The sequence below is a fragment of the Juglans microcarpa x Juglans regia genome, chromosome 7D (genome assembly GCF_004785595.1).
Source record: "Juglans microcarpa x Juglans regia isolate MS1-56 chromosome 7D, Jm3101_v1.0, whole genome shotgun sequence".
Taxonomy (NCBI): domain Eukaryota; kingdom Viridiplantae; phylum Streptophyta; class Magnoliopsida; order Fagales; family Juglandaceae; genus Juglans; species Juglans microcarpa x Juglans regia.
In genome coordinates this window covers 8,318,140-8,343,784 of record NC_054606.1, presented here as the reverse complement: position 1 = coordinate 8,343,784, position 25,645 = coordinate 8,318,140, and the positions used below count along the sequence as shown (strand labels likewise).

The 25,645-nt window shown below is 35.9% G+C and overlaps 4 protein-coding genes and 1 pseudogene across 9 annotated transcripts; 2 read left to right on the top strand and 3 right to left on the bottom strand.

Moving 5' to 3' along the window:
- Positions 1–4,664: 4,664 nt before the first annotated feature.
- On the top strand, positions 4,665–7,500 carry LOC121238825 (scarecrow-like protein 14). The gene has a single exon (XM_041135871.1). The coding sequence runs from the start codon at positions 5,125–5,127 to the stop codon at positions 7,240–7,242; it is 2,118 nt and encodes a 705-aa protein (XP_040991805.1). The 5' UTR covers positions 4,665–5,124; the 3' UTR covers positions 7,243–7,500.
- Positions 7,501–8,113: 613 nt separating this feature from the next.
- LOC121238826 lies at positions 8,114–12,618 on the bottom strand. The gene is made up of 5 exons (XM_041135872.1): positions 12,458–12,618; positions 12,141–12,241; positions 9,619–9,700; positions 9,441–9,514; positions 8,114–8,481 (listed from the first exon to the last, which is right to left on the bottom strand). Exons 1-5 carry the CDS (start codon positions 12,497–12,499, stop codon positions 8,226–8,228), a joined length of 555 nt encoding a protein of 184 aa, XP_040991806.1. The 5' UTR covers positions 12,500–12,618; the 3' UTR covers positions 8,114–8,225.
- A 261-nt stretch (positions 12,619–12,879) lies between these two features.
- LOC121239770 (ubiquitin fusion degradation protein 1 homolog) lies at positions 12,880–16,593 on the top strand. Of its 6 annotated transcripts, none has more exons than XM_041137087.1 (10): positions 12,880–13,013; positions 13,370–13,421; positions 13,751–13,862; positions 14,208–14,232; positions 14,960–14,992; positions 15,121–15,242; positions 15,336–15,466; positions 15,589–15,812; positions 15,903–16,147; positions 16,249–16,593. In XM_041137087.1, exons 3-10 carry the CDS (start codon positions 13,782–13,784, stop codon positions 16,342–16,344), a joined length of 957 nt encoding a protein of 318 aa, XP_040993021.1. In that variant the 5' UTR covers positions 12,880–13,013; positions 13,370–13,421; positions 13,751–13,781; the 3' UTR covers positions 16,345–16,593. The 6 variants fall into 6 exon arrangements, with proteins under 6 accessions (XP_040993021.1, XP_040993019.1, XP_040993022.1 ...); XM_041137085.1 differs by having other exon boundaries at positions 13,746–13,862; XM_041137088.1 differs by having other exon boundaries at positions 12,887–13,013; positions 13,791–13,862.
- A 1,646-nt stretch (positions 16,594–18,239) lies between these two features.
- LOC121239744 lies at positions 18,240–21,196 on the bottom strand. Its single transcript, XM_041137050.1, has 9 exons — positions 21,102–21,196; positions 20,235–20,309; positions 20,086–20,151; positions 19,828–19,925; positions 19,672–19,709; positions 19,506–19,593; positions 19,064–19,378; positions 18,644–18,709; positions 18,240–18,561 (listed from the first exon to the last, which is right to left on the bottom strand). Exons 2-9 carry the CDS (start codon positions 20,293–20,295, stop codon positions 18,406–18,408), a joined length of 888 nt encoding a protein of 295 aa, XP_040992984.1. The 5' UTR covers positions 20,296–20,309; positions 21,102–21,196; the 3' UTR covers positions 18,240–18,405.
- Positions 21,197–22,204: 1,008 nt separating this feature from the next.
- On the bottom strand, positions 22,205–24,198 carry LOC121239745 (annotated as a pseudogene).
- Positions 24,199–25,645: the final 1,447 nt, after the last annotated feature.

The window sequence follows — 25,645 nt, the reverse complement described above, 5'->3', positions numbered from 1 at the left end:
GGAGGTTTGCTTTGATGTTGGCTTGATCTTGATTTTATTTCAGGGGAAAAGAAATTAATCAAGGGTTATTTTAGTGTTGATTTACTTGGATGCAGGTTTAATAGACGTGAAGAAAAAAATCCATCCATCCGTTCAATGAAAAGGGGCGGAGGTAGACAAGTGCAGGGAAAGGCCAGGCCCAAAAATAGCACCCACTAGGCAGGGGCGGGGTGCGAGGACAAAATTACTTGCTCATGATCATTGATATTTTACAATTAAAGACGTTCATGAGTTGATCAGTATTGTTGTTTAATATCTTCTCTGTTGAATAATGAGGCGCAACCTTTAAATGTGGTCAATGTCGTATCGATCGGGATGGCTTGTCTTTTTCCGACGTTTAGGATATATATTGCTATCTATATCAACGGTTTTTAATATATCCTTACACATCATTTATTATTTATTTATTTATTTATTTTTATTTTATTATTTAAATCTAAATTAAAAAGTTTAGAATGTTAATTTTTATAAAATTAAATTTATTTTTAATTAAATTACATGATTATATTAGTTATTAAATTTATTTCTTCTAAATTATGTAAAAAATATCATATTGTAAGATTTTAATCTAAATTTAAAGAGTAAAAAAAACTGAATAGTAAAGTAATAATAAATAAATGTATCGTTTGGATAGTAAGTTGAGATAAGATGAGATGAAATAATATAGTTTTAGATTAGTTGAATAAAATATTATTAAAATATTATTATTATTTTAAGATTTAAATAAGTTGAATTATTTATTATATTTTATATGAAAATTTAAAAAAATTAAAATAATAAGATAAAATAACAAACGAGAATTTTGTGTAAGGATACCATTGCCCTATCGCGACAGACTAATCTCGATTCTCGGACTGTCCAAGGGTGACTGGAGGTAGCGCGGGCAGCCATAAATTGATTAATTAATTATGAATAAGGTGTTGGCTGAATTTATATAAGAGTAATGCTAGAGAGAAGTCATTGTAGCAGTGCACACTTTGCACTCACTGCATGGCTGCTTCTAGTTGATTGTTTTCAACATTCACTTGGGGAGATGTCTAGTCTAGATGATGCCACATCATGTGTGCAAAATGGATACTCTCAATAATAACTTCTATCTATATTTATTCTTTATATAACTTTTACACAGTACTCGTCCCACTACAACCTCTCGTGCTCTACCGGTAAGCTAGGCAGACTAATTTTGTTTTTGTTTAGGATTTTCGATCAGGTTTTTTAAGGTAAATTCCGTTCAAACTAATTCTATTTAGAAAGTATAATTATATTTTAAAGTTGATATATAGAATATATCATTTAAATTGTAAGATTTTATTTTTAATATCTAAATTTTAAAATTTATTTTTTAAATTAAATTATGTATACAAGTATAAAACAAATTTAAAAATAAAAATTTTCTTTTTAAATTAGGACCACAACTGCAATATGTACGATGTTAAAATTAAAAATAAAATTTAAAAAATTTAAGAAAAGTAGGGAGAAGGAAAAGATCACAAAATTGAAAGGTGATTATGCGCGCGCGCATATATATTTGAAATTATTTTGATATTTAAGAAATACTTGAATAGTGAATTGAGATTAGATGAGTTGAAATATAAGTTAAATAAAATAATATTATAATAATATTTTTTAATAATATTATTATTTTGAGATTTGAAAATATTGAATTATTTATTATATTTTATAAAAAAATTTAAAAAATTATAATAATAATTATAACTCATCTTATATTTATTATAAGATGAGTTAGAATGACTTTTAGCAATGCTATACAGATGTAGCACAAGACAGGTTTCATAAGAGTAAAATCATTTTTTATTTTTTTCATTCATTTTTTTTTTATATCTTTAAATATATATTTTTAAATAATTTACAATATTATTAAAAAATATTTTCATAATAAAAAAAATTTATCAAAATCCAATCGAAGATTTTTGTTTGTATTCAAATCGGGCCTTAATTGATACAATGATACAGGTGCAGGAAGGTTCCTAGAAGGTGGTGTTGGTGGGGGCAGCCACGTATTAGAAAATTAGGTTTTTAGCTTTTTGAGAAAGGGAAAGGGAAAGGGAAGGATTCATGCTACATGGGATGAATTTGGTCCGATATATGGGTCTCTAAAGCAGATTGTGTCGATAAAACGAATCTTTCAGTAATTAATGTTAATTTTTGGAGGCCTCTGTCGATTGGTAGAGCTGGATATAGCCGCCATCAAATGTGCCAAAAACTCTTCAATCATCCAGGGGTCTGTCTGTCTTCGATCTGTGTCTGCTGGTAATATCATTACCGATACAATTTTTACTTTTCAAGTGTGCTAGTCTCGATCATAAACGCAAACCAGCGACTTTCTCTTCTTGGTAGGGCCTTGTAAACTTGTCCTATTTTCTTTGTTTCTCTTTTCTCATTCAAATTCTCCAATTTTTTAAGTCAAGCAGATCGTGGGCAATTCAGTGCATCTTTTCGTCTCAAATAAAGAAAAAAAAACAGAAGTGTATTGATAAAAAAGTTGAGTCATTCTGCGGATTCTACAGATCAGTCATTGTAGATACCTCATTTTCTATATTTATAATTTTTTATATAATATAAGAGTATTTTTTATAAGATATGCGTATAAGATATTGAATAATTACTGATAAAAAGAATTCTAACTTATGAGTAGAATAATCATTGTTGTGATTAATTTTATTCTATCTCGTATATAGTAAAATATATGTAAAATATTAAAAATATAATACAAATAATTAAATATAAGTTTTTCAACCAACAAACATCCCTCTGCCTAAAGTCTATAATTTGATTGACATAACTTTCGATCTCTAAAAAAGATGTTTAGAATTTGAAATTCCTCTCCTATATATAATATATATATATATATATATTTGTATATAAACATGCCTCCAATTATATATATTTTCGTTGCCTACCTCCTCATTGTCTACCACGGTTTACCTTCTCCTCCCTCTCAACCCTATGCCATCTAGTATCTACTACCATTGTACTCACCAACGTTTCTAATTTACTCATTAAACTCAATTGAGACAACGTCTACTTTCTCCATTGGGCTTTAGCTTGTCCTCACCTCAAGGACAAAGCCTTTTATGGCTATGTTGGTGGCTCGACCACACCATCTCTCTTAATAATATCAAGTTCTTCCTTTCAAACAAATCTGAACTATCCTTTTGCAAAATGTTTAAGTTGTATAAAGAAATAAATTTAATTATTTCAATTATATTTTTTAGACTACGTTTAAATATTAAGATGATATTAGATTATATGTAGATAGTAGTAAAAAAATATTAAATAATAATAATAAATATTAAATAATTTATAAATAATAATATATAAATAACTTTAAATTACCTCACTAACCAAATGGAGTGGTTTGGATTCACATATGGGTTATGATAGTTTGTAAATAGTTGAATAAAAATTGAATTATTTATTATGTTTTGTGTGGAAATTTGAAAAGTTATTTTGAGATTTGAAAAAGTTGAATTGTTTATTATATTTTGTGTGAAAATTTAAAAAAATTATAATGATGAGATGAAATGAGATAAATTAAAATGAGTTGAGGTAAATTTTGAATGCAATCGAGACCTAATCTACTGAAGCAAATAGTGCTAACGAAATTGGTGCCATAATATACAATTGAGTAAAATTATAGAGCAGTCTATTGTAACACATCAGCCGTAACACATCTGAGTCGACTTTTTTTTTTCTCTACATACCGAACAGATCACTGTATCACATCACCGAATAAGTCTGTAATATATCAGTCGTTCTATATATAAGATGTGTTGTGGTTATAATTAACAGTAAATTGATGTAAAGATTTATTCTATACGATTATCAAAAAAGCAATAGCCGAGCAGTTCCATCATCATGACCCAATAATTCCACTCAACTTTAACGAGAGCCCACTTGCAGTCCTTGAAGGGAAACTTGTCCGGTTAGTAAACTGGATTCAGCGGTTGAAGTCAAAGCTGATATTAATTTAGAGATTATGAGTCAAATCCGACAACACAAACTGATTTGCCTTAAACCAACAAACACTTTGCAGCAGAAACGCACGCTTCCACGACTCCATACCTTCATCGTTTTAAATCTAAAAAGAATAAAATAATTTGACTGGAAAATGATGAATCGAGACAGGTTTGGCGGCAAAAGGAGAGTTAATCATAAAGTACAGAACCAAAGGTTTGCTGTAACGGGATTGAGTTGAGTTGAAATGAATTAAATTTTTTATAAATAATAAATTAAGATAATAGATTAAATTTTATTAAATTTATTTAAAATAAATTTAGATATATTTAAATATAGATAAATTTAAATATATTTATAAAAAATTAAAAAAAATTATAAATTTTACTTATAAACAAGTATTGAATTAAAAAAATTTATAGATTTTACGTGTTAAAAAATTTTAAATTGAGATCCATTTAATGATTTTATAATTTAGTACTTAAATATTAAATTTAATTTAAAATTAAATTAAAATGAATTAATATCCAAACAGCACCTTACCATCCTTTACAATCTTCTTCTTTTTGTACATTTTTCTAGGATTGAATTAATGCACCATGATAGCCATAGGGCAGAGGCGCATTTACTTTTTCTGGGCCGAGAAAGGACAACCCCCAACATCTTCATCACCATCGTTAACAAGTCCTGCATTCACATCATCCACAAACTTGGTCAAATGTCTTGCGGATCAAGATACACTATTTCTCTGCCAAGTGTACAACACGACGACTTGTTCCACTTGGCTCCAACATACATGATCCTCGGTCACTGATGAAAAGTGCTGGCGGCTGACTTTGTCTGGAATCCAGTGTGTTTCCTAGAAGGTTCAAATCCAAGAGAAAGATGATTCTTTTTATCTTCGTTTAATAGGAGCCCATCATCCCCTAGTACCTTTATACCTTCAGATATTCTTTATTCCATTACCTCGATTCCTCTTAGGCGCTCTCTTTTCGTCTCCGACCAAAAGAAGAATCATACTTCAGACCGCCGGAATATCTCATTTCTGTAGGTACTTGGCTTTCCTGCCAATGACGGCCAGTAGTTTAGATTAATCTTTCATTGTTTATGGATGCCATTCTTGAAGGATTTCCTGGATCCATGAATGGATCCATATTCAGCCGTGGCTCGGTTCCACTTCGTTTAAATGAAAATCTTGTAAATGGGTTTAAAGTCAGCCATGGATTTGTTGATCCGCCTTTCCTTTCAACCGATCCTCCACACCATCCAAGTGATTCAAGTCCATCTTCGGGCACGAGCTCGGAGGGAGATTCACCAGACAGTGGTGACTTCCCCAATGTTTTTTTCAAGTACTTGAACGAGATGCTCATGGAAGAAGACCTGGAGACTAAACCCTGCATGTTGCAGGACTGTCTGGCCCTCCAGGCTGCTGAGAAATCATTCTACGAAGCGCTTGTTCGGGAGTCTCCTCCATCCTCTAATCAACGTCCCACTGGTTTCGAACAGCGGCCAGATGATAGTTTTGCTGGGGGAAGCAGTGTCGATAGCAGTAACAGCCATGCTGCTGACAACTCGGTGGAGTCCAGATGGGAATCCGAATCCTCTTGTGTACAAAGTCACCGGCCAGTTTCATTCGGAGAGGTAGAGCCAATTAGGACGGCTAAGGGCGGGAGAACAATCAAGTCCTTTCCCAATAGAAATCGCGAAACCTTTGATTTGGAGAGCACCCGATCAGCACCTGCAGAGCAAACCAGAGATGTGGCGGCCATGGCAGAGAAGAACCGGAGGAACTCCTCACCAAATGGATCCAGGGAAAAGAAAAACCATCATCGGGAGGACAGTCAGGACTATCTAGAAGAAGGGAGAAGCAACAAGCATTCAGCGGTTTATGCTGGAGACTCTGAGTCACTAGAGATGTATGACGACGTATTGCTTTGCCGTGGTGTTGGTGATGAGTCTTCATCATGTGGTCTTCCTGAATCTACAGGAAATGGAGGAAGCAGAAGATTTCAGAATGGTGGAAATAGGAGTAGTGGAGAGAATAGCAAAACAACCCGCTCGAAGAAGCAAGGCAACAAGGGGGAAGTAGTAGATTTATGGACCCTGCTAACACAGTGTGCACATACTGTGGCAAGCGGTGACCAAAGAACTGCAAACGAACTGCTCAAGCAAGTCAGGCAACACTCTTCTTCCTTTGGAGACGGAACCCAGAGACTATCCCATTACTTCGCAAACGCCCTCGAGGTGCGGTTGGCGGGTACCAGGACACCTGTTTACACACCCCTTGTGAGCAATGGGACATCAGCAGCTGATATATTGAAAGCTTACCAGGTATATGTCACAGCATGCCCTTTCAAAAGGATGTCAAATTTCTTTGCTAATCGAACAATTAGGAAACTGGTGCTATCCCAGAAAGCAACAAGAGTGCATATCATTGATTTCGGCATTCTCTATGGTTTCCAATGGCCCTGTCTCATCCAACGTCTCTCTGAAAGACCTGGTGGCCCTCCCAAGCTTCGTATAACTGGGATTGAGCTTCCCCAACCGGGTTTTCGGCCTGCGGAAAGGGTCGAAGAGACAGGGCGTCGCTTGGAAAACTATTGCAAGAGATTCAATGTCCCTTTTGAATACAGTGTCATTGCACAAAAATGGGAAACCATTCAACTTGAGGATCTCAAGATTGACAGGGATGAATTAGTGATTGTTAACTGTTTGTACCGGTTGAGGAACCTGCCGGATGAAACATTGGCAATAAACAGTCCTCGGGACACTGTTCTAAACTTGATCAAGAGAATAAACCCAGATTTGTTCGTCCATGGGGTTGTTAATGGAACGTACAATGCACCCTTCTTCGCCACACGGTTCCGGGAGGCGCTCTTCCACTTCTCTGCATTGTTTGATATGTTTGATGCTAACGTTGCCCGTGAAGATGAGCAGAGGTTCATGTTTGAGAAAGAGATATTTGGAAGGGATGCCATGAATGTCATAGCGTGTGAAGGTTTGGAAAGGGTTGAAAGGCCAGAGACATACAAGCAGTGGCAGGTCCGGAATCTGAGGGCCGGCTTAAGGCAGCTTCCCTTGGACCAGGACGTCTTGCAGAGAGTGAAGCGGACAGTGAAATTGGAGTATCATAAGGATTTTGTGGTGGACGTGGATGGACACTGGATGCTGCAGGGGTGGAAGGGGCGGGTTATCTATGCTCTTTCTTGTTGGAGACCTGCTTAGAAGTTCAGACTAGTAAATGTTGAGGCAAGGTTTTGATTGTCTAGTGGCATAGCCACTTCAGATTAGATTTGGATGTAAAAGCACTGGTGTTCGATAATTTGATTAGCTCCCTGAGAAGGTAAGATATGACTAGGGAGTTTTATTGCGTAGCAATTACAGTCACTTTAGAGTTCGAGTTTGATCGTGGTATGGTTCATTGTTCATAAACCAACCTTTCTTTAATTTCCCATGTTTGAATATATAAATTTTGATTTTAAACGTTGAATACAGAAGATTTATTTGTAAACATGTTCTATTAGCATAAAGAACACAGCATTGATAAGTATAGTTGCTGCTTATCTCTCGACAAACCAGGCTGCCATCTATATTGAGTCAAGTAGCAGCCAAGTTCATTTGGTCAAAATCCCAAGAAAACTAGAAATTGCCCCAAAGCCATATTTGAAAAGCCACCCACTAGAGTGTCTTAATCCTAAACAAAATCAAAATTATATACTACCGCGGCACCGCCTAGGGGCGGGAGGGGCGGGGTGGGCTAGAGGGTGATAAGATTTAAGCACTAAAGAGGCAATTAAGAAATAATAGAAAAGGCAAACAGGTAAAATTCATCTCTATCTAAATATTTTACTGTAGCCATTAGCGAAAGACTAGAATTATTAAATGAAATTATTACCTAAACATTACACACTAGATCCCAGAAAGGCCTGACAAGAGCCTTCGATTCTTCATTCCGGGTATGCTCTATAAGTCTGCCCAGCTTCCTCTAGTTATGGAGTTCAGATCACTTGCTCTCTTGAGTGCAGGACTCTAGCTAGCCGATTTAGTCGAAAGGCAATCATAAACGAAATCATACTTTCTAAAACTATTAACTGGCTAACAAAACTAGGATCAATAACACAATAAGAGACTATAGATTCAAGTTTTCGGACGTCAAAGCAAATCCAAGGGAAATTGACACAATTGTGTATATCAATCATCTAATATAATCACCCTTTTTTGTTTCGACCCCTCGACGGTCTAAGAACGCTCCAATCAAGTTTTTTATCCTTTGGCTTCTTGAAGGAGCCTTTACTGTTATTTGGCGATGATTGTTGACTACCTTGAACATCTTTTGGTAATTTATTCGGGTTTTTTGTGTCATACACTACTTCAGGTTGCTTTCTTTTAAGATCTCCATTAGCCTTGCAATTAGATTTTTCAATGTTTGAGCACCCTGCTCCATCAGTTGAGGATTCATCTTCTCTGTAAAATGCAAACAGAAGGAAAAATATTAGATGTCTCATCAGTACAAAAGAATATATCAGAAAAAACGTTTTCCTCTGTGAATGCGGGCAAGCACCTAGTTGTGTACACGTGTGGTAAGTTAAATGCACACAACTGGATTCTGAACGCACAAGTTAACCCTCCATTACAGGAATTGGAACCGCCATTTGAGTCCAAAACCCATTGGCCACATGGTCTTAAAATTTTATATAAAGATCCCTCATATTCTCTTACCCATGTTTAATTTTTCATGTTCAATTCACAAATTTCTCAACTTAACTAGTCTGTAGGTAAAATAACCAGCACCAAGATTTTCCCTGTATCATTGTTAGAAGGTACTGCATTCTGCATGTGAATAAAGATGTGGTAAAAAGAGACACATCCTTAATTATTTTCAGACCTACAAACCTGTAAACTTTAAATGTGATTTTACAAAAAACAGACAGATAATATGCAGAAAACTAAAATTCCTAAAATACAACAAGCTGAGCAGTCTCAAGGGGGAAAAAACCGCATATGCCACAATTTCCAGCTCCATTGCAAACAAAAGCTATTATTTCGTATTGAAAAAAATTTCCCACTATAAAGGGTTGTCTGATAATTCACTTCACCCAGTCATTCAAATATTTTATCAAAATCAATCAACAATCCCAAATTCGCTCAACAAAGCCGTATGCCCTCCTTCTCAAGTAAGAACTATTGTGTTCCATCTTAGCTGTGGCTATGCTTTCTATAAATTACTTTTTATTGGTAAGTTCAGTTTCTTTTCAGTGTGGCCCTACCGTAGAAAATTCCAATATTCATATTATCATTTTTCATGAAAATAATCTCTCAAGTTAAAAAATGGGTAGTTTAAAAGCAGCTCAATATATCATCTACAACATGTGTTAGGAGCTAGGCAAAAATAGGACATGGGATACTTTGGAAAGTCAACCCACCGAAAAGATAGTCCTCCACTTTTACCGTCAAAAGAAGTGGCAGACACTGTGTTTTCAGCTGCTTCAGTCAGTTTCTACCATGACAAGGTGTTGCATGAGGAGAACAGAAGCCAAAGGGCAGTACAGTAGGTGGATAATCACTGGAAAATTTTTCAGGTCACTTGACCCTTATACTCACATCAATAGAAGGATTAAAACTTTGAAATGACATGCGGCCTTTAATTGCGCCAGGATGAGGATCACCTTCCATTATAACCACACTGCAAGTATGCAGACAGCCATCCATGAAAAACAAAGTCAAAACATGGACAAAAGCATGTCAGAAAGGTTCACACCAATTCTACTATACCCAGAAATATAATATTGAACAACATCAAGATGATATTTGTACAATATGAAGCTACTCAAATGCACAATAGGCACCTACTTTACTGATAACTATTGTACATGTTACTGATAAATTATTTTCTTCATTACTATTGTTTTGTCGATTAAAAAAAATCTTTTGTGTAACAATCTCCAACCATTTTTTAACAGTAATCTGATCTCTCTTTTCTGTAACATGAGATGGTTACTAGATACACATGGCCATATATATATTAGCAGTGCTGTAATATATTTGCAGATGATTTCAAGAATATCACTGTAAAATTGACTTTAAAAGGCTTTCAAGGGAGATCATATTAGACCAACATCAAGGAACCAATTCCTATTGTCATTCTACACCAGCCACAAAGAGCGCAACCAATATAGCACATGTGAACTCTACTTCAAGAATCACCGAGGGTGGTGTCACGTCCTTGGGTTACTACCAAGTGGTTTGACATGTACTAGGCCCTGGGTTTGAATACAAATATGCATTCAACTTAGACTATCGGTATTAGCCACATAAGGATTCACTAAATTCCCTAGTGAGGCTAGAGTCTAATCTAGGGCTCAAACTTGACTCAAGGAAGCGCCTACGGTTTCCCGCTGTCTAGGCCCCTCTTTATCTGGTTCCTAGTGGGTAGGGTGCTACTATAGTCACGCCCAAGTAGGGAAGCCACCTTCGGTTGCGCCCTCCTACCCTTTTTATTTAGAAAAACAAGAACTCTTATTCAAAAGGCTACAATTGGTTCTAATGCTGATAAGTACATTTGTGCAACAAATTCCAGATGGTGAAGTAAATTCATACACCAGCGTTGTTGTCTAATTATATACAAGAGAATTTCTTGTTGGCAAATAACTACCAAGTGTCTTTTTGTGGCAAAAAACTGGGGATTGAAAAATGAGAACATGCTCATTTTTACCTGTTTCCCCATTCTCCTGCTTGATGGCTAAATTAGTGACATGCCATTATAATTTTATCGACAAAAATAGCTATAGCAAACTCTTGAGAACTAGTGGTGATGGAGATGGGATACATAGACGCTCATGGTGTGTATCTAACAACAAAAGGATAAAACAGGTAATGCTGAACTGACATAAGCTAAAACTGCTGAGGAGATTTAACTGAAAAGCAATGCTCTTATCAAACCCACAAAGATGTAAAGACTATCCAATTAAATTCCATCTACACTCATATGCTGGTTTGTTAATGGTAGCAGAGCATGAAGTTGATTCACATCCTTTGTATGGCCTTCAACAACTCATCCTATACTAATTCTCCAATCTCACAATCTAACATGTCTCAGCCCGCAACATATCCCGTGGAAAAGCTCAATTTGTACCCTACGATGTGGTCAAGAATTATGGCTACATTGATAGAATCATCCCTCCTCCCTCACCAACTACTTCTCCTGACTCTCTTCTTTTTCAACTGATGATCCAGAAAGCTTATTTTGGGTCCAGCAAGACCAAATCATCTTAACATTCTAACTACCTCTTGTTCCAAAAACATCTTAGCTCAAGTTGTTAGACCTTGTTTGGTTTGGTAGATCTCATCTAATCATTACAAATTTCTCAAATTCTCATACAAAATATAATAAACAATTCCAAATACAACAATCTCGCAATGTAGTAGAAGATGATCCATAGTCTCATCACTTTGTTACAAATACAGCACCATTCCACCACTATCACCCCGCGTTTCCCCGTTTCCAAGCCACAATGTTAATTATGCCATTGGTTGGTGGCTTTATCTCTCTGCTCCTTTGGATAAGTATTCTCTTTATCAGACATTAATCAATAATTGCTTCATTAGTGGTACACGAAACAAGAATCCTAAAGAACAACATTAAGGGGAGCAGCTTGACACGTACAATGACTTTGACCTCTGCTTTAGGGTTACATATATCTGAATTGCATCAAATACAAATTGTGAAGGCCCTGGAGTCGTTAGACAAAGGGCTTCCAACTTGAAGCAAACGGTTCTTTCCTACTGAGAGTAAATTACAAAATAATAAATAAATAAATCATACTCCAAAGAGATAGCTTATGCACAGGAGCCAAAAGTTGCTCGAATATCAGTCTTCAGAGTAACCACTCGATATCAAGCAACCGTCAAAGTAACCACGTAATATTACACAGCCAAGAAATCAAGTAATCAATCAATAATTCTACTTTTACACTCATGCTAGGGTATGCCGGAGGGCAGTCGCATATTAACTTAAAAAACTCGGAAACTACACGTGAATAAAATTTCAAGAAACGAAATAACACTACAACTTTGTAGCCTTCATAGTAATTGAAAGGGAAAATATGTACAAAAGAAAAAAATACCACTTTCGATTAATGGTACTAGGAGAACAGAAATTCCCTTCAGATTTGAACTCTTCCTCTTTCTTCTTATTTTCCTCTCTCGAAGCCGCCCTTTGCATGAACTATATATTCAAAAGAAGAAGATAATAGCCCCGTAAGATAACGCAAGCTTACGGGCTCGAAATTTGTAGCAGATATGCCAAAAATTACATCATTACCGTAGAAATTCAAGAAAACCCTAGTTCAAATCTCAAACGAATATATCTAGATTTTGCACACAGAAGCTAGTACGAACTATCAATAATGGAAATAAGAGAGAGTTTGTATTTTTGTGTCACCTTCAGGTTCCTCAGAGTGCTAGAAAGCTCCCGCTTGGCCATTTAAGCGCCCGGGTTTCAACCACTAAAGCTCAAAGAAAAACTTTAACCAACCTCTCTCCGTCTCTGTGTCCCCCGGTCCTCTCCCGGCGCAAGAAAGAAACATTATGAAACGGAGGGAAGGTGAGGAGGATTCTCCCTTAATGAAGTACTATTAGGCTGTATAGGGTCTAGTTTAGGCCCATTTCGACCCAACTGGAAACTATACATTAATTCATGAGTGTGCACTACAGGCGGCCCACAGTTGGTTTTATTCACCTCTGATTGGCCCAATCTAAGATTTAAACTAATACCTCTAATGGGCGTGAAGAAAACGTAGCAGTCGGCCCGACCTTAACTTTACTGGGCCAACCAATAGACACTTGGCCCAAGTTTTCTAGACAGTCCTCTTTGACTATAAAATGCCAGAGCCACCTTTTCAAACCGCAACCGGATTTCACCGCACTCAGCCTGCATTGGTGAGCCTGCAATTTGGCAAAATCTTCCAATACCTCGACTGTCCATCACATTCTCAAAGGTTCTAAGCAGCTTTTTTTTTTTTTTTTTATCCTTTTTCTGATCTAAACCCCAACTTTGTTTTCTTATATATTGAAACAATCGGATATAATTAGCTTTTACTTCTGTACGCTACACTGTCTTTCTGGGTTTTCTGTTTTCACTTTTAATCTTAATTTTTTTTCGTGGGTAAGTTTTCCTTTTTGTATGGGATTGGATTGGCAATGGAATGGATCTTATATGGTTGATGGGATCTTCATCACGAGCTTAAACTTTTATGTCTTCTATTAGTTTTGGTTCGGATTGGTTATTATTTAAATTGCGTTTTGTGTTTGTCATTGTCTAATTTTTTGGTTTTTTTTTTTTTGGATTTTTCAGGCTCAAGGAAGTATTATAGTGGCTTGGGAACTTCTCAGGCCCAGTAATGATGGTATCTAAATTACCCATGCTTGTATTCTGTTTGATTTATGTTTGCTGGATTGATCTCTTGAAGAAAGAGAAGAAAAAAAAAAAAAAACATGATGGAATCCGAAATGGATTTTATTTTATTCATTGTATATTGGTCAATCCAACCGATTAGCATTAATGCAAACAAAGGAAAAGAAAATAGTAACCCTTTGCATATATGTCTTGTGTGGAACAAGATAGATTTCTGCTTTGGGATGGTTTGGTAATAGCAACAGTTGGTAGGTGGCAATTGATTGGCTTATATATCTTCTCTCTCTAACTTCTCGATTTTATATGTTGCTTCTAGCTCAGGTTTTGATTTCAAATCTGATCAGTTGTTCTGATGTTAAAGGCTTTCCAAGACGTCCGTAGTTCAACATTTCAACAGAGTTATCGTTGTTACCCTCTCTCTTTCATTGATAAGGTTTGAGAATTACCTCTTGACAAAGTTTATTTACTTTTCTATAAGAAATTCCGTTGTTCAAGCAGGAAATGGTAGAATCATCGCCGTTGGACTTGAACCAAATATACAACATTATATTCCAATTATAGAATCTGTTGAAATAGGTAATTTGATTTGTAAGCTAGCCAACTTGCATTGTTCACCGTGTAATATTTATAATAAGACATACAACAGAAGAAAATACCGGTTTGTATCCATAATTAGTTTGAGAATTGTGACATTAGTTGGTGCAGATACTCTTTTGTCAGTCCCTTGATTGTTTCTAAGTTTCTGATTCCAGACTTCTTATTTTCTGAATTTTTGCAGTCACATCTGGAAAAGGGTGATAAAAGTACGTCTACTTCTTGCCCAATTCTGTGATGATATCCCTAGTCTATACACACACACACACACACACTCAAAGTTGTTGTTTTTTTATTGGCACCGGGTGTTCGGAACAGCGTCCTGACTAATCCCGGGGGTGCATAGTGTTGGGTGGTCTTGGACCTCTCTCAACCTCAAAAGCTAGCTCAAGAGGTGATGTTTTCCCTCATACTTATAAATTGACCACCAACCCCTTCCACAACCGATGTAGGACAACCACAACAATCTCCCCTTTACACATTGGGCCCTGGGTCGGAACAGCGACAATCCGTTTCTCCCATAGACTGTTGGTCCTGAAATTGTTAGTATACCTAGGCTCTGATACCAGTGTTGGGTGGTCTTGGACCTCTCTCAACCTCAAAAGCTAGCTCAAGAGGTGAGGCTTTCTCTCACACTTATAAACTGACCACCAACCCCTTCCACAACCGATATGGGACAATGCCAACACATAGGCCCTCGGAAATGAGTTTTCTGCAAGTGCATCTTGGGTAATTCGAGGGAAAAATCCTCCAGTTCGATGGCCCTAAAGATTGTTTGCACCTAAGGGGATTTGAACCTTAGACCTAGGGGAGCATACCCCTAAGCCCAAGGCTTTTACCACTTGAGCCAACCCCTATGGGTTTAATACACAGACTCGAAGTTGTGGTAGTTCTTAAGGCTTAAAAATTACTAATGGGATTTCTTTTTGCTTCCAGTAATTATGCCTCCCTCAGCTCTTGATCGCCTATGTAAGTGAAAAAACTATTTCAAACTTTGCCTTCTTTTTATTTCCTTCTGCTGATGTAAGCTGGGTTTGCCTTTGAGGGAGTCTGCCTTTTATCCAGGAAACGTCAACATTTGATTTTTTTTCTTCCAGCATATTTACGCATAGAATACCCTATGTTATTTGAGCTTAGCAATCTTTCTGCTGGACGAGTTACTCATTGTGGAGTCCTAGAATTTGTTGCTGATGAAGGACTGATATATTTACCATACTGGGTATGCCTTTTATCTCTTTTATTCTTTGAAAAAGTTCTGTGGTTCTACTCAGGATTTGCTTCTTACTACGACCTTTTCTTTTTATACTGTTAGATGATGGAAAACATGCTCCTGCAAGAGGGACAGATAGTGCAAGTGAAGAATGCCAGCCTAGCAAAGGGAACATATGTGAAGCTGCAGCCACACACCAAGGACTTCTTAGATATCTCCAACCCCAAAGCAATGTTAGTTGATTAATTTCCACTTTCATCTGTGCCTTAGCTATGGCCTTGATCTCTACACTCACATATGCACACTAGTACGTATATTTATATCTTGGTTATCTTATCCCTATGTTCATTTGCAGCTTGGAAACTTCTTTAAGGAGCTACTCTTGTTTGACCACTGGTGATACTATCATGGTTGCTTATAACAATAAGAAGTATTACATTGATATAGTTGAAACAAAACCCTCTTCCGCAGTCAGTATTATTGAAACTGACTGCGAGGTTGACTTTGCCCCTCCTCTTGATTATAAAGAACCTGAAAAACCGGCACCATCAGCTCCGTTGAAAAAGACACGCATAGAAGGTTCTTTGCCTCCTTTTTCTCCCTTTTTTGATGTTTGCACACAAGGTTTGATCAGCATTTCTTACTCATTTTTTTCTAATGCAATGGCAGATCAAGAAGAGCCAGCCAGAAAGATACCCAAGTTCAGCCCATTCACCGGTTTTGGCAGACGTTTGGATGGGAAACCCTCAACCCAACCGGTTGCACCAGCTGCTTCTCCCAAGCTTAAGCAACATCAACCAGAGGCTCACAATGGTACCGAGGATTCTAAGTCATCTAAGCCTGCCTCGCAACAACCTGCTGGAAAGCTTGTGTTTGGTTCAAATGTCAACCAACCACAAAAAGCAGCACCAAAAGTATGTCTAGCCCTTATTTTATTTCATATCTATTTGTTGCTTATTTATTGCGAAACTGGGGCTAAACCTGATCTCTTTCATTTTGACTTCTGTAATGTCAGGTTGCCCCAGAGAACAACAGTCAAGAGCAGCCTCAAAAGGTGGAAGAGCCAAAGTTTCAAGCATTCACAGGGAAAAAGTATTCTCTGAAAGGCTAATCGTAATGAAGCTTTTCCACACTTGTCTCCACAGATAAGAGATAAAATCTGGCCAGTTTGGAAATGGAATATCCTAAATTCCTAACCCAGTAGGTCTCCTGCATTTGCTTCTTTTCATGACTCGTGTTCATATGAACAAAAATTTATTGCTCTGGAGTTGAGATGGACTCTGACGATTCAAATATTATGTGCATATTGTATAGAAGACTAGAGGTTATTTTATATTAAGCATTTATTGATTTTGACTAATTGAATGTCTTTAACATGGTGAGGATTCTTTACTTTCCCTAATGCACAAACCAAAGCTGACAGATATACGAGGAGTCACTAGTAATTGAACACGACTTCAGCTTCGCAGTGTCGCACATAATTTCTACTGAAAATAACATTGCAATAAAATCTGGTCAACCAAGAGGCTCCAACGTCACCATGTTTCCAAACCAAGACCAAGCACATCACTCAAAGGCACCAACCTTCCAAAGCAGGCAGAGCACCAACCAAACAGCTCTCCAACGGCACAACGTTTCCTAAACGAGATTTATGAACTTTGCACCGAAACTTCCACTTGTTTCTTTCCTTTTCTTGTATAAATGTATATATGGGCAGTACGTAAAAGACTTCTTTTTCAAGCAGAGTAATAAAATGATAATACCATCTGTTCGTTAGTTTCTTTAGAACCTTACTATGCAATTTACAACACGTCTGTCACTTGAATTTGTTCAAGAAGAGTTTTCGCATCCGAGCATCATCGTTAGTAAGTTTGCAACTACAACCCCCATGGGCAAGGGCCATGGCTGCCTGATTGACCTGCTTGTGGATATTACTTATAATAGTGCTAACCCCAGTGCAAATATTTGAACTGGAACGCATTCTGCTAATGGATATGAATTTCAGGAGAATGTGAGGGGAGCATTAAGTAAAGACCCTGTAATTGGAACTATGCCAAGATATCCCAAATCAATCGGTTTCGATATATTCTTTGTGGCGGTAGAATTGATAGATCAGCATTAATAGATAAGAAGTGTTCGGTTCACGAATAGATTTCACAAAAACAAGTTCATAAAACGACGCCACTAGATGTAATACGTTGGATCTACATATATATATTTCAAAGACTTTTTTGCAATCTAATGTATCAAAATAAGCTACCTTAATTTGTGACCTTACTTTTATGAAATCTTTATATATTGAACAAATATTTGTCTTAATAGATCGTCTACCAAAGTGTAGTTACCACATAGCTGGAGAACACCTAAACTACAGAAGGATGAATACAAAATACATTACAATGTTCTCTCACTTTGTCATCAGATTTGCAGCTTTCTACTGAGTGTCAACGCATATGCAGTTCAGTGTGTTTATGTTTCAGTCATCGTATACTCTCTTCGCTACAATCGTATCAGGAAAAAAAATAATGATAGAATTTACACCCTCAAACTATAAAGTGTTTTACACCTGAACACTCCAATCTATTAAAATTGACAAACTATTGACTCAAACTTAGCCATCACTCTCGTCTAACACATGCCATAGATGGATAAAACATTCATAAAACAGGGATCATGACACAATTTTAACAACTGAATCTTAACGGAGAGTGCATATATATTACCACCTTTTGATAATTTAGTATCTAATGTTTTATCAAAAAATTGAAGTGTCGACCTCTTTTTTTATGTAAAAGAAAGATGTAATGTGTTAGTCTCGATAGGTCGAGATGACACGTATAAAACATCCTGCAGTCGGGGTGCAAACTGTATTTTTCCCATCTTACCATATTGAAATGTATTTGCCAAGTAAAGTCAGATTGTCAAGGGTAACATGGTTTGGGGATGGAGATGTATAGAATGAGAGACATGTTAAAAATAGTCCACTACCAGACAAAGAAGTGTTACAGCAACCAAAAGTAACCGAGATAAATGTGTAGTTGGAGTTTCGATAGTACAGTGGCAAAGTTGCTTTGGAAAGGGCTGTAGCATAAAATAGTACATTAAAAAAAAAAAAGGTACCAAGGACATTGCCTAGATGGAAATACCCAACCTTATTGCAAGGACATACAAGCTAAGCCTGCACATATGTCTCAATTGCAACCTTTCCAGAATAGCTAACGCTCTCAGACTTCTCTTCAGCTTCCCAGAGCTCTGGCAATGCTTCTCTAATGTTATGTATGCTCTCCAGTGCATAATCCACGCCTTGAGTGCGGTGAGGAGTGCCCACCTACAGCCATTTACATAAAATTAGATTAGAATCATATTCTATGCACAAGCACTGTCACAATAACCCCGATAGAGGAATTTACCAACACAGTGTGAAGGCCCACGCGTTTCCCAGCTTGTATATTATGAAGGCTATCATCAAAAAATAACTGCAAAACCAAGAAGATATAATGTTAATAAAAAAAAATGGCCGAACAAAATATGCAGCAGAGTTATAGATCATGGTGAGAAAAAAATGGTGAAAATCATTATCAGGTAGGCTGCTTTTGGTCAGAAAGTTTTTTTTTTTATCCGCAAGTAAGATTTTATTGATCAAAAGAACAGGTAAAAGCCCAAGTATACAGGACATATACAGAAAGTATTAATGCTTCATAATATTTACTTTATCAGATAACCACTTATGGCCAGAAAGATGCCAAAAAAAGAAAAGAAAAAAGGGCTAATGCAGCGGCAGATTCAATCTGGCACCACCATTGTCCACGAAAGTGGATTAATATTCTTACTGTTCTTTGAGGGTCGATGTTGGCCGTCTTGAAAACTTCATCATATGCCTGTTCAAATGGTTTGCAGACAACTGGGGTCCTTGGAAGTTCCAAACTAGCATTAGGATGGCTCAAATACTCATTGATGTCAAAAGCTTCAGTGCTTGAAATGCTACTTGGTCTTGGGTCTCCATCCTTGTCATCTGCTTCAACAGGAAACCCATTTTTGTGGGTTGGATTTAGGGTTTCAAAGGATATGATCCCTTCAAAGCAGTCCTCCAATCCAAGCCTGCTAAGCGCTCTAACAGTATGGGCCTTGTCTGAATTCGTAAAAATCTATACAAAAAGACCATACATCAACATGAGGAGAAAGCGTCAGCGCTAGCCACTCTCTAAACAACCCAACCCTGGATCCTATTTAAAGGAGCACTCTGTATGTATATAATGAGAGGAAGAAACTTACAACTTTCCGAATAGGCAGGCTAAGCAAAAGACCCCTCAGAACAGGGTCAGGTTTTAGCATATGGTAGGGCAATCTCCCATGAACATAACTGTAAAATAGGAAGCATGAGATGAAAAGACTAATGTTTTACATCAAAAGACAGTTTGTGGAAACCAGGAGTTGGTACCTATGGAAGTCATCATATTCAAAGTTGTAGCCAATAGCCTGAAGAGAAGAAAGATCATCATAGTGGATTCGTTATCAAACTGCTCTAAATCGTGTATATATATATATATATATATATTCTCAGAAACAAGTTGTGAAATAGAATACCAGATAATACCTTGAGACCAGCCAGTGTTGTTCCATAATCCTTGTACAACGCAACACATAATTGGGGAACCTTATTCTCCTCTATGCCAAGTTTTTGAAGCATGTATTCTATGATAAGCCATTTGGAGGGGTTATGAACATATGATTTTCATTATATATAAAACAATTAAAATCATTGATCTGTTTTCTAAATTAACCCAACAATAAATAGAAATGATAGAATGAGTTAAAAAATTACTTCTTTGAAATAAAAAAGGTCATGCATTACCTTGGATGTTCTTGGTGATTTGTGCCGACAAACCAGAGCTTAAAGGATAAAGAGTGTCATCCAGATCTGAAATTAGATATATCTAGTTGTTATGATTTCCAACGTGGTAAGGTTTCAGAACCAAAAGGAAGTTGTAAATCAAGGCTTACCGAATACAAGACACTCGTATTTTGGCTTCAAAGCTTGTTTGAGCTGATCCTCATTTTCCATTCTGTTCTCGAAGGCTTCAAATTTAAAAAATCGCATAAGCATTAATGTAGGAACTAAACCAAATAATGTTACAAATGTAACTGAAGCACGAACTTTGTATCTTAACTCCATTTACATTACCTAAATAAAATTATGCTGAAAATAAGAGAAAGATAGAAATAGTTTATAATAAAAAGAGCCATTGCTCGAAGAAAAAGAAAAAGCAATAAGAGGAAACTCTACAAGTTATGTGTGTGTGCTGAAGAAGAAGAAGAAGACGTAGACTTCAAAATTCACACAACTCAAAAATGCAAGATTGGGCTTGTATATTTATTAAATAGAAAACCATGGACTTGACATTGACTAAAGTAATCAGATCCACATTAAAAGAAGAATTTGAACAGATGTTCTAACATCGAACGGAGAAGAATGACATCTCAAATTCAGAAAACTAAACAACGTCTTCCAAAACAACATCTGAAACGCTCAGAAACTCCAAGCATCAACAGCCCAAAACCTAAAAAGCACTGTTATATAAAACAAGACATGGGAGGTTCGAATCATCAAAAAACACCAAGCATTCACCCATCTACTTCAGGAGAGAAAACCGCACGTATGAACGGAAAGGAAATAAGCACTGATAAATAAAATATCACCCAAAATCACTAGCCAGATTAACTCATCAAACAGACAACAGATCGCAGTTCAAAGTTCAAACTACTAGGCATTTAACCCACATTACTGGAAACTGCTACGAAAATAAGTGAAACGAATTCTTTTGAAAAGAAAAAAGAAAAAAAAAAAAACCCAGGAGAGCAAGAATTTACCAGATCAAAAGTGGCCGACAGATGAGAGAGAGAGAGAGAGGAGAGGAAGAAGGTGGTGGAGTCGATGGCTTTAAATAAGAAGCCACGGAAGCGTTGTGTGAAAAGTAGAAACAACAGATTTTTGACCAACTATTACGTGGACCTATTATAGTACGACAGGTCACATACCCGCGTGAGTTTTAGTCGTGTCATTTCTCACATTTGATTTCCCATATATGTTCCGCATAAATTGGAGACCGCAGGGGGAACACGGTTGGCAACTTGGCCACGCCCCCCACAGCCTGATGCCCTGAGGCAACGCGGTGAGAAAAGTTTTCAAATTTTATTTTTTTTACTTGTAATTAAAATCAGCAATGACGTCTTTAATACTGATTCAAATGCAAAATATTTTCAAATAACGTCAAGATTTCTTCTTCTTTTCTTTCCCCTACCACATTGTTCTAATTAAAATATAAAATGATTCTACTTCACGTTTTTCAATTTTTAAATTTAGTCTCGATTATTTTTAGAGATAAGATGAATAAAAATTAAAGTTAAAAATTTTTAAAATATTATTTTTATTTTGAGATTTGAAAGAGTTAAATTATTTATTTTATTTTGTGTGAAAATTTAAAAAAATTATAATGATGAAATAAGATAAAACGAGTTGAGAGGAATTGTGAAAATAAACGATATCTTAAAGTCAAACTTGAATTCACACCAACAGTTGGGCTAGACTCACATCTCTAGAACTACTGTAGTATGAGATTTCCTGATATAATATTTTGAGGAGAAATGTCCTGGTCACTAAGAGATCCTACAGAACTAATGTGATGATTTGTTGTGGTACATTAGATTGTAAAATAATTTCTTTGATTATAAAATAAATATAACGGATCATATAAAAATTTGTGAGTATATAATCGATGGAATTTCTCGTCAAGATGATGAACATGATTTCTTTACAGAAGTTATATTATTTGAAGTTTCAACGTGTTCAGGCACACAGTACTTGGTAATTCCAAGTAAAGATTAAATATTCATACCGATCTAGTAGTACTAAATGAATACTATTATATTTCGCGAGGATCTCGTGGTTAATTTACTAGCAATAAAAAACTTAATTAATTAACAAATTCGATCGACCACGTGATGATCACATTCAAAGATACATATACAGCTATATTATATGCTGAAATGCTTAAACAGATATACTACTTTATTCGGATGATATTATCCACACAAACTATATATGTATTCAAATGCTAGGCTTTTACAGGTGTCTCGATTTTAATGTTTCTTGGATAAACGATGCTTCCTGACTGATGATCGTCATGATCAATGGCTTCTTCCCAGAGCGCAGGCAATGCTTCTTTAATATTGTGCATGCTTTCTAAAGCATAATCTGCACCATCTACTCGTTGAGATGTTCCCACCTATATATATACATACATATATTACATTCGATATAGTGATCAGAATAATGTAATTAGCAGGTTTACATTCAGATGTACTAATTATTAATGGCTTACCAGAACGGTGTCAAGGCCCATAAGCTTCCCAGTTTGTATGTTTCGGATACTGTCATCGAAGAAGAGCTGAAAATGGAAGAAAAGCATGCAAGAAGCTGATAGCATCAATATTACAATGAAACATATTCTTTTAAGGAAAATATCTTTTTAAGAAAGAAATTTTTTTTCATCAGTCACTATTTATCATCCTACACCCTATAAAAAATATGCTCATACACTATAAAAACACCAGACATCTTATATCTTATGAAAAAGCTATAGGTATGGGATGTGAGAGTGAATAGTAACTTATGCATAATAAATTCCTTTAGAAAAACTACACTCTGCAATTCTCAAATTATGGAGATTTTACATTTTACGTCCACAATTATAAAACTATAAAAAATTGATACGTACGTACTTTGCCAGCATGTCAACTAGGAAAATGCTTACAATACAATATGATGTCTTCTGGCTATTTATTTGGGTACTTTTATCAATCCTAGCTTTCTTTGATGATCAATACCTTATAATTTAAAATACAGTGTTTGATTTCTTACTGTTCTTTGAGGATTGATGTTGGCTTTATTGAATGCCAGTTCAAATGCATTTTCGAATGGTTTGCAGATGATTGGAGTCTTCGGAAGCTCCGACTCAGCATTCTTGGATTGATCAGAAGGAACGTCAATGATATTACGGCATTCATTGTTGATCTTCTCGTTGGTGGTCGGGTTCAGAGTCTCAAAGCATAGAATCACGTCGAAACACTCATCCAATCCAAGCTTGCTGAGAGCTTTGGCGACATGGGCCTTATTCGCATTTGAGAAAATCTACACATTTGAACAATCCAAAAACATTTGTCACAGGAAATTAAGCTCAATGCATGCTATATAATCTATCTAAGTTTTTTCTTCATTAATGTATCGGCCAGAAAGAAATTAGCCAAGTACTTACAACTTTCCGAATAGGCAAGCTAAGCAACGAACTCCTCAGAACATGGTCAGGTTTTAGTATTTCATACGGTAATCTCCCATGAACAAAACTGCAAAATGGGAATCATGGGATATCTGAGATTAACACAACTTAGTTCTCGTTTACTTTTGTAGATGAGATAAATTGAGATAAAAATTAAAAATAGAATAAAATATTGTTAGATTATTTTTTTTAATATTATTTTATTTTGTGATTTAAAAAAGTTAAATTATTTATTTTACTTTATACGAAAATTTAAAAAAATTATAATGAAGAGATGAAATGAAATGAAAATAATTGTAAAAACAAAGGTAGGAGTTCTTAATTTTTACAAAAAGGATACAGAAGTAAAAAGGAAAGGTGGAAATTTCCAAGTTGGTACCTATGATAGTCATCATAATCGAAGTTGTAACCAATTGCCTGGAAAGGGAATATAATTAATATATAGAATAATGCAACTGTTTGAGAAAATTTTCTTCTTTTTGAAAAGAGGAGAATAAGATCACTATATATACATATATATTATACCTTTAGACCCGCCAGTGTTGTTCCATAATTCTTGTACAGTACAGATTCATCTCAGGGACTTGCTTTTCCTCTACGCCAAGTTTCTGAACCATGTAATCTGTAGAGGGCAATTCAAAGAACAGGGTGCAGTACTGTAATGTAAGAATATGATTAAAGTTAAATAATTTGCAAACGCAACAGGAATTAGAGAATATTAATGAAGCTTCAATTTCGTGATTGTTAAAAAGATGAATTTTCAACTTATTTTAGGTTTTTTAACTAAAAATACTTTCTATAAATTTAGCAAACATAATATTTTTTTATTCTTTAAAAGAGTTTCTAAATTGTTAGAATTAGTACCTTTTAAAGCTCTCAAAATCAAAAGCAACCAACGTCTGACTATTCAAATTTTTAGATTTCAAACTTCAAAAGCTAACGTACAATTACCTCTTACCGCGTGATGATAATGGGTCGTCGATTTGCCCAGCTAGCGATGGTGCGGATTGAATTGACATTAGTAGGGTCAAATCAAATACTCAAACTTGTTTGCTCGACTAATTCAAGGTCAATAAAACATCGGAGGCTTCTTTTCTTTTTTTTTTTTTATTTTTTATTTTTTTTTTTACCAAAACGGTCTTTTAGTTCTCAAATACCACATGACAAAAGACCAAGCTTCTCAACAAGAACCGATGGATATGAAAATCATGATAATACAAATTACAAAGCTTCAAAACTCGTAGTCACCACGAAAAAATGATCAGATAAACCATGGGTTTAAACAGCTTACAATGACAAGAAAAAATCATGTGGCACGCTCATCACCCTCAGATCATTTTTTATTTTTTTAAAGAAAAAATCTAAAGGTTAATTAATGGAAATGTCACCTCATTATAGTGGGACGAGAGTGTAATCTATATATAGAATTTTCCTATAAAAACATCATAGAGAGAATACAAGTTCATAGGATATGCCAAGGTTAATTTAACACAAGAAAAGTCATAATTTTTATTTTTTTTCAATCCAAGTTATACTTGAGTTTGAGGAAGGGAGGTAGCATATATTGGGAATACAGAACATGGTTTACTTGGCAAAGTTTGATCTGCAATCTCTTTAATCTTCAGTGCAGTAAGATAGATTCATTCCTCCACTTCAGGTACTGATCCATGTGCACTAGGCACGAAGTTTGGAGGTTTTTCTAATGCTTTTTTGTTTCAGTTGCGTAAGAACCCGAAATGAAATCACAATAAAGCCTGGATCCTTAGCCTTAAGCCCTTAATACAGTTTAGACCACAGGATTAGAAAAGCCTCACCTCAGTCCACCCCCACCAAAACATTCCATGGCAGCTAGAAGTACAGAGCAGTAAACTAGACTTTTCATTCAAAAGTAGAACCTGCCATACCATGATCTGTACTGGCTGAACTAGAGAAATCATTCAAGGGTGAGTTGAAAGTAAGCCAGAATATTAAAACTACCCAGAATTCACAGCATCCACCATTGCAATGTTAAAACTCTCTAAAAGAAAACAAATGAAAAACCCACCAATGGCATCTAAAACTCCAACATATTGCTACCAC

What these genes read in the sequence shown, in the direction of transcription:
- LOC121238826 (XM_041135872.1), bottom strand. Translation starts at nt 12,499, where the DNA reads ATGGCCAAGCGGGAGCTTTCTAGCACTCTGAGGAACCTGAAG. An exon ending in AGTACCATTAATCGAAAGTG is followed by an intron (nt 9,701 to 12,140) that starts GTATTTTTTTCT and finishes GCATACTTGCAG; the next exon opens with TGTGGTTATAATGGAAGGTG. An exon ending in GTTTTAATCCTTCTATTGAT is followed by an intron (nt 9,515 to 9,618) that starts GTGAGTATAAGG and finishes TTGTCATGGTAG; the next exon opens with AAACTGACTGAAGCAGCTGA.
- LOC121239770 (XM_041137087.1), top strand. Translation starts at nt 13,782, where the DNA reads ATGTTAAAGGCTTTCCAAGACGTCCGTAGTTCAACATTTCAACAGAGT. An exon ending in CTCTCTCTTTCATTGATAAG is followed by an intron (nt 13,863 to 14,207) that starts GTTTGAGAATTA and finishes GAATTTTTGCAG; the next exon opens with TCACATCTGGAAAAGGGTGA. An exon ending in CACAAAAAGCAGCACCAAAA is followed by an intron (nt 16,148 to 16,248) that starts GTATGTCTAGCC and finishes CTGTAATGTCAG; the next exon opens with GTTGCCCCAGAGAACAACAG.
- LOC121238825 (XM_041135871.1), top strand. Translation starts at nt 5,125, where the DNA reads ATGGATGCCATTCTTGAAGGATTTCCTGGATCCATGAATGGATCCATA.
- LOC121239744 (XM_041137050.1), bottom strand. Translation starts at nt 20,295, where the DNA reads ATGGAAAATGAGGATCAGCTCAAACAAGCTTTGAAGCCAAAATACGAG. An exon ending in GAATATGATGACTTCCATAG is followed by an intron (nt 19,594 to 19,671) that starts GTACCAACTCCT and finishes CCTATTTTACAG; the next exon opens with TTATGTTCATGGGAGATTGC. An exon ending in GCCTGCCTATTCGGAAAGTT is followed by an intron (nt 19,379 to 19,505) that starts GTAAGTTTCTTC and finishes CTTTTTGTATAG; the next exon opens with ATTTTTACGAATTCAGACAA.